Below are 12542 nucleotides of genomic sequence, written 5' to 3' on the forward strand. Positions count from 1 at the left end.
CTACTGTACCCCCACCCACAGGTATTAGCTCCAAAAAATGATTGTCCATAATTTAGCAGACCTCGTTACAAGATCACTATATCAACACACATTACCAATTCCAAAACAGCCATTTCCAAAATGTCCCAGCGTTGCTGCTTTCCCCCTGTAAATAACATCCATCCAGGGACTGTGTTGCAGCATTAGCCTGACATATTCTGAGCAGCAATGCCTTGACATACAGTAGCTTTGTCCTTTCAAGTGCACGTCTTTCAGGCATTTCCGCTTCACCAAGTCATGCTGTTCTGTTCTGAGCAGCCTTCCTTCCCCAATCTGAGTGTGTGCTTCAGAACCTGACGATGTAACTGCAGGCGTCAGAGAGCTTGCTGTACATGTTCCACTTGCTTACTGCTCTTATCTCTCTCCAATCTGTCACTCCTTTTCTCTTCTCTACTCCCTCTCATCCTCAGCCTGACTGACAGATAGGGAGATCTCATCTGTCTGTTCTTTCAGCCCTGGGAGCTTCTCTCTCTCTCCTCTACGTCTCTTCTATCGTTCTCCCTAATGGTAAAATGAGCCAGCAGATATACTAACTAACATATTGCCATTCTATATGATGGGTGAATTGATACTTTATTAATGTACTTTCTAGCTTTTCTGCTTTTTAATAATGTAACTGCTATCTGATTACCTTAAGAAACAGACTCTCGTACAAAATACAACTCTTATTTGGTACATTTCACTCAATACTCAAAACGGAATATTCTTCAATAAGGATTTGAACACCCACACGGACGACTGGGTCTACTCATTTTGTATTTTTATTTATTACCTAAAAAAGAAAAATGTTCTATCACAAGTCACACTGAAATGTATTGCTTAAGAAAAAAATATATTGATATATTTTTTGTTTTTTTTGGGAAACATGATTTCCGTTATATTCCATCAAATAGGACATAGGAATTAGTCATTGCTATGTCCCAACCACCTTGTCCCACTTATACAAATGCACAAAGAAATACATCATTCACAGTTACCGTTTTGGTTTCATAAATTAATACAGTCACACATGTGCTACACCGGTCTATAGCTAGAACATTGTAAATTGTATTCTTGACTCGTCATTATTTTCAATGGTTGGCTACAAGAAATAACAGGCAACTTAAATGACGTGATCAGAACTCCACCAACAAACTGTTTTTTAAATGCCCTCCCCATCCCCTCTTTTGTCCCATCTCATCCCATGTCATCTTTTAATATTTTTTAAATATTTTTTTTTTTTATTTATTTCACACATAAGTGAGGCACACACAGAGTATATTTCATACATGTATACAAAATTCTATTAAATTTAGGGGGGAGTAATTTGTCCTTTGAAATGTCTTATCAAAGGAGACAAGAAGTGCATGTCATGTCATCTCACGTCCTCAGAGGACACCTGCCAAGTCAGTCAGGCCACTTTGTTGCCATAGTTGCACATTGCAGTCAAAACTTCCACGTCAGGTACTTTGTTTTGTCAATGTGTTGATTTTCAGCTTGTTGGTGGGCAGGACAGAGGGGAGGATTTGGACAAAGTAGACCAACAAACATGGCAACACAATGGAGAGAAAATGGGAAAACCGATTGAGGAACAAACACATCAATATTAATTCACTTAACGTGCTTACCCCTAAAAACTACAGCTCTCGTGTGGTTACAGATTCTTATATGAATTCATTCATTAATCAAAGGAAATCATTTGTTCATCGTATATTTGACACACTCTGCAAGGGCAACGTTTAAGGCACAGAAGCCTTGACATAAGACTCCACCCTTTAAAAGCACAAACAAGAGATGCCCGAATCCTCAGTGACAATAGCGTTGTGACAAAATACAGGTAAAGAAAGAAACCGTGTCCCCCCAGTCCACACCTGTCTTGTTTAGTGAAAGATAAGGCCACTTAAAAAAAGAAGAGGTTCACCAAACAAGGTAATCTCTCACTGCAAACTCTTTGAGTGCAATCATGGTAGGGTGGTCAGACATGGTGTGTTTCTCCATACAGGTTTGGGTTCGGGGATCTGTATGCTGGTCCAAAGGGTCTCCCTGTTAGTCCCAAACATGCACTGTGTTGAACACTATGTTATTAAGTAGGCTGAGGGGGGTTATAGTTGGCTGCTGCCAGGGTACTGGTCTCTGTGTTGAGGAGATTGGTGTTGGTTGAACTAGCGTTCAGGGAGGAAAGTCAGTTGCTCTTTGCTAATGATCATCACGGTCCAGGGAATGTTCAGTCCAGGGTAAGATATGAGTCCAGTCTTCTGTTTTGGTTTGCTTTGAGAATACTTGGAGCAGGACACTGCTGTTGTTTTTCAGAACATAAAAACCTAACCAACAAAAGCAGCTGATCATTATTCATGCATGTTTTACCTCCTCTTCAAAGCACCCATTTCTCCTCTATTTGTTTTCTTCCAACAACAACAACAAACATTTCAGGATAATTCACACTTTTTGCATGCAAAGAAAAGTTACTCTTTTCCCTGTCTATCAAAGTCACATGTAGCAGCAAATCTCTTAGAAAGTCTGTCAAAGGCCTAATCTGATATGTGAGGGAATCCACTGGTGGAGGCACTAGTTGATGAAAGTGGAGACAGGTTCCCTGCTTGGGATTTCTTAGCTTTCTTCCACCTCTCCTTTCCAATAGTAGAAAGTAGCTTGACGTAATCACATTTTTCTAACAAGGGCATTGGTTAAAGTGTGATGTAGGTTCAAAAAGGAATATATGGGACATGTGTCTACATCATCTCAATGGTAAGGAATGGAGAGAATCGTCTGTACCGAACCTCCATGGTTTGAGTGACAAAAGGGATGAATCAGCCATCGTAATGAATATACACAAATGCCACACACACACAACACACATTTGTGATCCCCACCTATAAGTGAAATAGGTCTGTAAGACACAAGTTGGATTCAATAGGATTTTTTCTCCATTATTTGTTTGTGGCAATATGACCCTAATGAGTGAATGAGCTGATGAATGATTGGATGAATACGTTGGTTAGTTATCAATTTAATGAATGGCTTGACCCAAGCAAAACTGGACTAATGTTTCTTTTAAACAGCAGATGAAAAGTTACATAAACAGATTTCTTTCCAAATACATTTTTAAATCATGATTTAAAAATCCTCTAAAGCACTCCATTAATATTATCTTTGTTTATTAATGAATAAATTCCTATTAATATCCTACTGTATGTCACTGAGGTTGCCGTTCATGTAAGTCTGAACTTTAGTCAAATGCCCATTTCCCATGAGTCATTGCTCCTCGCATCCTACTTCCTGCACACTCTGACCTGCTGTTCCAAAATCATGAAAAATTGGCAAATCAACGACTACTTTTGAAACTGTCGATGAAAACCTGAATGCTTTGTGAACAATGCTACATAGTTCTTTAGAAAACAAACAAACAAACAATACATTTCAAATTAAAATAAAAAGATAACCCTATAAGAAAAAAGTGAACTCTTGTCGGTGAAGTGGAGACCTAGAATGCCCATTAGAGTAGGCCAGGGATGGCTCTGGGGCCAGCGGTTATCTGTCTGTCCTGTGTAGTTACACCACGGCCCCAGCCACCATCACTCCAGCTCACAAGTCCAGTGTGGATCTCTCTCCAGAGTTCTGCTTGAAAAAAATCTATGGAAAAAAAAAACACACCAAAACACCACCACCATCCAAGTCTGCTATGCTCAGTTCTGTTTTTTTTTCTCTTCTCATAGGCAGTACGTATTTGCAGTCTATATGCATAACTGTAGTCTCGTAAGTCCAGACATATCCGTTCCCAGTCTAAATGTCAAACACCTGTTTCTGTTGTTTATTTCTAATGGTAGGAGGCTGTGGGGGACATGACAAGATGAAAGTCAGCAGTGATCCTTTTGGTGTGACAGTTGGTTGTCCCACCGAGAGAAGACCATGACCAGCTTTCTTCCCTCTCTCTTTTTTTTTCATGCTCCACACTCGGCTCCAGCCTGTTTTCCACACCTCCGAAACCATCCCCAACTTCCTCTCGCTTAATCCCAGAGTCTGGCTCTCCATTATCCAGCCAATCGGTATCCTCGTCTTTATCATTACGCCATGACGAACTCGGACTTCATGTCGGCCTTGACGTCGGGCTTCCACACAGAGTCGTCGAAGTCGAGGTCCATGGATCCCTCGCTGGACACACTGCTGTTGCTGTTGCTGCGTCCCGCCTTGCGGTTGGGAAGCCAGTGGTAGGGCGCTCTGGAGTCCCGCCTTGCCTTCCTGCGCAGGCGCTTCTGCTGCATCAGGAGCTGCAGACGCTCCACCTTGCAGCGAGTCGCACGGTTCTCTGTCTGACGCACACGGTCACCTGGAGGAGGGAGGAAAGGAAAGCAGAAGGTCAATGAACAGACCAAAAAAGCTTTTTTCAAACAGTCATACTGTTCCATTACCCTGCTTTGCAAGATGTATAAAGTACAGCAAATAAATAAAGCATTGGTAGGAGAGGTTGTATATGTGATGGAGGGGAGAGGGAACAGAGAGCTCTGTTCAGTGTGCATCCAGTGTTATCTAAGGCCAGGCAGAGGAGAACTCAGACTGGAGTGATGACTATGCTGCGACTCAGACAGAGAGAGACAAAAATACATGCTGCTATGGTCATTCTTAAGAGCCTCTCACACACACACACACACACACACACACACACACACACACACACACACACACACACACACACACACACACACACACACACACACACACACACACACACACACACACAGTGGTTAGTGTCTGGATTGTGTAGTGAAATGCCCCACTGTGTTCTATTAGCCCTGTGTCCTTCTTCACAACCCCCTTTAACCCTGTTTGGGAGAAAATGACTGGGACAGAAGTCTCCTTGAAATCTCACAATCACAGAGAGAACACACTCACTCATTCTTGCACAGACACACACACACACACACACACACACTACACACCCTCTAATTTCTGCCTATCATATGCAGACACATAACTACAACTGGCAATCCAAATGAGTGCCATCGTAAGAGCTGTGTGACTAAGTCCATTTCTAGCTGTTGATGTGCTTATATGAGAGGCTGATCTCCAAGGAGAGGCCTTTGGTTCCATTGTGAATGGCTGCCCACACCACACAACCCAACCTTCATTTCATTTAGAAATATATTCAGGAGCTGGGGAGGAAGGCAAGCACAATCTATTAGCTAGCTCCATTAGTATCTGTCTCGGAATGAAAGAATGGCCTAGAATGTCAATAACCCAAAGCCCTCTCTCTCGAAAACACACAAACACGGACAAACACATAAAGCACACACACACACACACACACACACACACACACACACACACACACACACACACACACACACACACACACACACACACACACACACACACACACACACACACACACGTGTGTACACACTAACACACAAACACACACAGCAGCCGCAGCAGCAGTAGCTTTTAACATGGATCGATGGCAAATGAAAAAGACCTATTGATTAAACCTTAGCTCTAGTGCAGCCATCCATCTCCAGCCGAGGACACTGCTATTGGCTTTCAATAGAAAATGCAAGCGAATGGAAATTGTAAGCGAAGAGAGCTTGGCTTCTTCTTTATGGCTGCAGCATCCTACTCCCAGCTCATTGATCCATCACCCTCCCACTGCCTCCCCTTACCCCTCTACCTCCAGCCCACCACCCCCCTTCATGGGCCAGTCTCCCCAGAGAGGGCTAGGTGGGGTGGAAGCGTGGAGGGGAGGGGCGCGGGCAGTGGAATTCCGCCCCACGGGTGATGGGGAATGGGGGAGGCGAGGGTAAGGGATCAGATGTAGCTGGCAGTTTTTCACAATCAATTGTGCCCTCTCTCCTCCTCCTCCTCTTCCCCCATCGGAATGAATTCCTGACTCTGTGTGGGCTTAATTTACCTCTTCCCTTCATTTGCTTATCGGATTGAGCAGAGCGATTCTCTGGCTATAAATATTCACTACTCCTGGCAATGCATGCTAACTAACTCTCAGCCCTGCTGGTGCTTCAGAAAGAATAGAGCTGAATGGAGGAGCACTGAATTAAATAGTACAAGGTCTATTTTGCACAAGTTATTCTACGTTTTCCTCACTAGATAAGACTGTGTGTCTACATGAGGTCCTATGCCACAGGACTATATTTCTTGCCTGGTTTATATTATAGGGGGTAACTAGTGGGTTATTGTGTGTTAGGGGCATTGTTCAGCTGCCTGCATGTGAAGGCTATACATTCTGCCAGGGGCTTTGTTCTCCCTGCGCTCCTCCTCTCCCCCCTCCTCTCCTTCCCTCTCCTCGGCTAAGTCCCTTCAATTACACAGAAAAGAAACCCCACCACATGCCCTCTACTTTCTCTCTCTTTTGCACTCTCTCTCAGAGAGAAAAGGGATTTCTCTCCTCTCCAGCTGCCCTTTATTTATCTCTCTCCCTCCTTCTCTCTCCCTCGCTCTCTATTCTAAAGCCACAGACAAACGTGGGGTTGTCTCCTGCACCTCAAAGCTGGTCAGGCGTGGGTCACATAGCTCAAGCCCTGCTTAATGAGGAGTGACTGGCGCCTGGGGCGCGGACTCCTTATAGAACACACACAGGAGGGAGGGAGGGAGGGGGAGGGAGGGAGGGAGGGAGGGAGGGGGAGGGAGGGAGGGAGAATGATAGAGGTGGATGGGGGCAGGGAGAAAGAACACAAAGGCATAACGCAATCACTAGCAGGGTGAAACCCTCCACATCTTCCTTATTGTTGGTTTCTCTATGGCCTGACAAACACAGCTCTCTGACGCACTCAGCACCGAGGAGGAGGAAGTAATAACACATATTTTCTTGGAAGCCACCACAGGCAAATATTAGGCAAGGGACCGGTCAGGAGCAGAGAGAACAAGGAACACACAACAGAGGGCATTCCCTCCCTCTTTTTCTTCCTCCTTCCCTCTCTTTCTCTCTGGTTATGAAACCTTCCTGCACCCTGTGCTGCTCCTCCATCAGCACTGTATCGTCTCTACCCGTCCCCCCTTGGAGCGAAGCTGTGTGTGTGTGTGTGTCCTCAGTACACACTTTCACAGGCCCAGTAAAAGCCTACAGTGACTAAAGGCATTGACAGGATTGCACCACAGTCACAGAGCTGTAGCTGACTGAGCTATGAGGACAAAACCCTCTCCAGCGCCCCCCTGCTGTCCAGCTGCTCAGGGCAGGCCACAGAGGACCACGTACAACATGGTGCAGGGACAGAGGAGCACAGCAGAACAAACCACATGGGAGGGGTGTGGGTGGTAGTAGGGGTGGTATGGAGTGGGGAGGAGGTAGAGACTAACCCAAAAGCCCCTGTGGAATCCCAGAACTCCACCCAGCCAAAAAACACTCTGCACCCTCTACTGTTTCCGAGAATGACTACATACACTTCATAAACACACAGGCTACTTTACACACAGCACTGCATGCAGGTTGGGGGTGGGGTATCCCAGCTGGGCTGTGGCAGTAGCAACTGACCACCATGTTGCAAGGCAGAGAGAGACCGAGACAGAGAGAGACCGAGACAGAGAGACAGAGAGAGACCGAAACAGAGACAGAGAGACAGAGAGAAGAAAAGACAGGCTATGTGCACACTGCCCACAAAATGGAGGTGGAAACTGAGCTGCACTCCCTAACCTCCTGCCAAATGTATGACCATATTAGAGACATATTTCCCTCAGATTACACAGATCCATAAATAATTAGAAAACAACCCCAATTTTGATCAACTCCCATATCTATTGAGTGAAATACCAGGGTGTGCCATCACAGCAGCAAGATTTGTGACCTGTTGCCACAAGAAAAGGGCAACTAGTGAAGAACAAACACCATTGTAAATACAACCCATATTTATTTACATTTATTTTCCTTTTTGTATTTTAACATTGTTACAACACTGTATATAGACATAATATGACATTTGAAATGTCTTTATTATTTTGGAACTTGTGAGTGTAATGTTTACTGTACATTTGTATTGTTTATTTTATTGTTTGTTTAGTATCTACTTCACTTTCTTTGGCAATGTTAAAATATGTTTCCCACACCAATAAAGCCCTTGAATTGTGTGAGAGAGAGAGAGAGACAGAAAAGAGACAGAGAGAGAGAAAAGAGAGAGAGAGAGAAAAGAGAGAGAGAGAAAAGAGAGAGAGAGAAACAGAAAGAGAGAGAGAGAAAGAGAGATAGAGAGAAAAGAGAGAAAAGAGAGAAAAGAGAGAGAGAAAAGAGAGAGAGAAGAGAAAAGAGAGAAAGAGAGAAAGAAAAGAGAGAGAGAGAAAGAAGAGAAAAGAGAGAAAAGAGAGAAAGAAAGAGAGAGAAAGAGAGACAGAAAAGAGACAGAGAGACAGAAAAGAGACAGAGAGAGAAAAGAGAGAGAGAGAAAAGAGAGAGAGAGAGAAAAGAGAGAGAAACAGAAAGAGAGAGAGAGAAAGAGAGACAGAGAGAGAGAAAGAGAAGAGAGAAAAGAGAGAAAAGAGAGAGAGAGAGATAAAAGAGAGAGAGAGAGAGAGAGAAAAGAGAGAGAGAGAGAAAAGAGAGAAAGAGAGAAAGAGAGAAAGAGAGAAAAGAGAGAGAGAGAGAAAAGAGAGAGAGAGAAAAAGAGAGAGAGAGAAGAGAGAGACTGAAAAGAGAGAGACTGAAAAGAGAGAGAAAAGAGAGAGAGAGAAGAGAAAAGAGAGAAAGAAAGAGAAAGAGAGAAAGAGAGAAAAGAGAGAGAGAGAAAAGAGAGAGAGAGAGAAAAGAGAGAGAGAGAGAGAAAAGAGAGAGAAAAGAGAGAGAGAGAAAAGAGAGAGAGAGAGAGAAAAGAGAGAGAGAGAGAGAAAAGAGAGAGAGGAGAGAGAGAGACTGAAAAGAGAGAGACTGAAAAGAGAGAGAGAAAAGAGAGAGAGAGAAAGAAAGAGAGAAAGAGAGAGAGAGAGAGAGAGAGAGAGAGAGAGAGAGAGAGACTGAAGAGAGAGACTGAAAAGAGACAGAGAGAAAAGAGAGAGAGAGAAACAGAAAAGAGAGAGGCTGATCTATGAACAATCAATTTGTCAGTCAGTCTCCTGGCCTTCTAGAGCCTGGGCCAAGTAGGAGGGCTACAGTAGGACAAATACAGAGGAGATTAAAGGAGCTTCTCCTCCTATCGTTTCCTTATAGATTCCGCTTCATTAACAGTTGTCCAAGTGTTGTTGATTGTTTGTTTGCCTTCATAATTCTTGTGATCTCATGGAAGGAGAGTGTTGTTTACCGAGCATCAGGGCCCAGTTTTTCAAAAGCTATCTATCTGGATTTTGCCTAACCAATAGGATTACATGCATATAAATATAATTAATAGAATGGGAAAATCATTGAATGGGGACACCTGTTCTATTCATTTTATTTCTGATAGCTGAAAACCGAAAAGATCTCTTTTAAAAAACTGGGCCACAGGGGATCAGGTAGAGGGTGTGAAGGCTCAAACTGCAGCAAAAATAGCCTGGGTTTAAATACGGGAAGAACCTTGCTTTTTACAGTCTTGTAGTAAATCCCACCAAGATCTACAGGAACTGAATGGGACCGGATCCTTGCATCCTCCATTTGTATCCAGTGGTGGAGCCCCACCTATTCTAGAGTCACTAGAACTGAAAACGTACTACATTCACACAATTCCCATTTATTCCCCAATAATAACCTGACACTCTTAGGCCTACTACTCTGAGGAAAGCCAAAGTCATTTTCCAAAACATGACAGAGCCAACCCTCTGCGGCTTTGCCTTTCCCCTTGTGCTCCTCTACTCTCCTAGTCATCCATACATCACTGCAGCTACAGGCCCATCCTCCAACACAGACACATGTCATTCCTGGTTGGCTTGGGCCCTGAGTACAGCCCAGAGGGTGAACACAGGCCTGGAGTACACATAGCCCTGCTTTTGTCCTGCCATCCATCCTAGCCATCCGGAGCGCAAACAAGAAGACAGAGAGACAGAGAGGAAGAGGTAGAGGAAACCCAGAGGAAAAGGGCCAAACTGAGGGAGTCAGACCAGTCAAAAGGAGCGAACGTCCCTGTTTTGACAGGTGTTGAAAGGGCATCGACAGCCCTGCAGGGGCACAAGCTCTTAAATGACTTTTAGAAGCAATTAACATTCACTTCTTTTTTCTCCCTCTCTCGTCGTTAGACAATGAAAGGGCACCTGACGTGGTTGGTTAGCTGGCACTGTTATAGGTCGAGGCTGATAGGTCAGGGATGGGGTTAGACGGCTCGGTTACTGTTGCTCATCAACGTGTGTGTGTTTCACTGGCCGGGTAGCTGCTTACATGCTCGCTGACAGCCTGGCGATGCTGGTCAATGAATTATGCATAGTGCCCTGGTGCCCTAGCTTGGCGGGTCAACCATGCAGAAGCACAACAGACAGAGTGAGCAGGGTGAGGGATCAGGGCACCTGGTCAGGTCGACACTGATACCCACACACACACGTCAGAAACAAGGAGAGGAGACAAACATAGTCCAGAGTTGAAGAGAGGACTGAGACAGAGGTTAAATAATAGGGGAGAACCTGGCAAAGAGCTTCCACAGTAGAACAGAGCTAGCGGTTCAGAATTAGCCATGTTGACAATGCTAACGCGAGGCAGTGGCAGACTACAGAGCGTTAACATTTCAACATAGATTTGTCTTCCAGTAGAATGCACCGACTGCAAAGGCCATTCACTCTCTCTCTCTCTCTCTCTCTCTCTCTCTCTCTCTCTCTCTCTCTCTCTCTCTCTCTCTCTCTCTCTCTCTCTCTCTCTCTCTCTCTCTCTCTCTCTCTCTCTCTCTCTCTCTCTCTCTCTCTCTCTCTCTCTCTCTCTCTCTCTCTCTCTCTCTCTCTCTCTCTCTCTCTCTCTCTCTCTCTCTCTCTCTCTCTCTCTCTCTCTCTCTCTCTCTCTCTCTCTCTCTCTCTCTCTCTACCCTGCCTCCCTCAGCCAGAGCTAGACTAATCTGACCTGACAGATAGTGAGGAGATGGGAGGGGAGGAGAGGAGAGTTACCCCCTGCCTTCCTTTTTTTCACAACTTATTTTGTTCCCTTTTTCCCCTATCTGTTGAACCAAGCAGCTGCAGAGGGGTGGGTCTTAAAACCAGGTCTAATCATGAGGCATGGAGGGCTACCTCACTCCATCTTTTCCTCCCTATTTTTCTCTTTCCTTCTCTCCTTCTCTCTCCCTTCTTCTCTGCCCTACAATGGCTGAGCCTGGTTCCCTGCATGGAGCCTGGGTCACAGCAGACAGACAAAGGACTGGGCCGGGCAGCAGGCTAGGGGTCCCACTGAGCACAGGAATTCAGCTAACAATTAGCCTAACACCCCCTTGTAAAGTCCTCCCCTCAGAACCTAGCCACAGGCCCTGCCTCTGGCCCTCGGCCTAACAAAGACCTGCATGCAGCAGTCACCACCACCAAAATCTGCCATGCTGCCACCCCACAACCAAAACCAGACTTTTCTAGCTAATTAGCTAGACTAGCTTTTCCAGCTATCTCCGGATCGACCGAAGCTCTTTATTCAAAGCCCTCTTCTATCCCCCCGTCTCTGCACATTAACTTGCAGTGGAAAGGGTAAAGGCTCTCTGGAGATAGCAGAGCTATGTGACATTTTCAAGAGGCTGTCTCAACCTGAGGTAACGTAACACAGACATTAAACGTCTGAGAAGGTACTAAGCAGTAAGCACAGGTTATTCCTGTCGTCCAATGGAAGCAGGCTTCTACGAAGAGTTAAGCTGTGAAGTCTTTCACCAGGTGTCGGCTGATAAGACCGTCGTCTCAGGGTTTTACCGGAGCACTTAGTCATCTGCCTTCGAAAATGTTCCTCACCAAGAATTCCGAAGTCACGAAGCTAAAAAGACAGACAGCTTCTGTCCGTACAGAAAAGCCCCAGCTCATTAATTGATAAGCAAGTGGATTCAGCCGGTCGCCAGTCTTACTCCAAAGGCATTTATTTAGCCCTTTGTTTTTTTCAGTGAAAGTACAAATGAATCTGTGGGCAGTTAGCAGAGGCCGGATATAAACAACAATCTTATGAAAGGAGGTTTAATGTGTGTTGTATTTTCTTCCTCCCACTGCCCTACAAACACAATGTGCATTCTTTTAGCACTCCATTTTTTTTAGCATAAATCTATCTATTTAAAGTCCGAGTGAACACAAGCCGCCATTGATGGTGTCCTGGGCTGGACGAGACCAGAGAGAGATGTATTTTACAGATGAGGCTAGTTTTGGACAGCGACTGAGGAAGCAGTGGGACGGCCAATTCACGGGAGAGACGAGGGGGAGAGTGGGACAAAGAAAGAGAGAAAAAGCATGGGATGACGGCTGAGTGGAGGAGTGGGAGAGGGGTAGTGGTGAGGGAAGGGGTCTTCCTGGGTTAAGAAAATAAGCATGTATTATTCAACTGTGCAGAACTCACTGGGTACCGCAGAGTTCCCTGGATGTTCGGTGAACTTTCGGTCCGTGCTTCGATTAAGTGATCCATTCTATCGCAATGCCAAGTTACAATACAAGTGCTGATGTCAGTCCTTGTCTACCATGGAATTCATGTTTTT

At 45.0% G+C, this 12542-nt stretch overlaps 1 protein-coding gene across 1 annotated transcript in view; it reads right to left on the reverse strand.

Annotated features, from left to right (window-relative positions):
• Positions 1-782: 782 nt before the first annotated feature.
• LOC115109259 (midnolin) overlaps positions 783-12542 on the reverse strand; it is a 31862-nt gene continuing 20102 nt past the window's right edge. The window contains 1 exon segment of the mRNA XM_065009684.1: positions 783-4342. Coding sequence (XP_064865756.1) covers positions 4080-4342 — 263 coding nt within the window. The 3' untranslated portion in view covers positions 783-4079.

This window comes from Oncorhynchus nerka, linkage group LG25 (assembly GCF_034236695.1).
Source record: "Oncorhynchus nerka isolate Pitt River linkage group LG25, Oner_Uvic_2.0, whole genome shotgun sequence".
NCBI lineage: Eukaryota > Metazoa > Chordata > Actinopteri > Salmoniformes > Salmonidae > Oncorhynchus > Oncorhynchus nerka.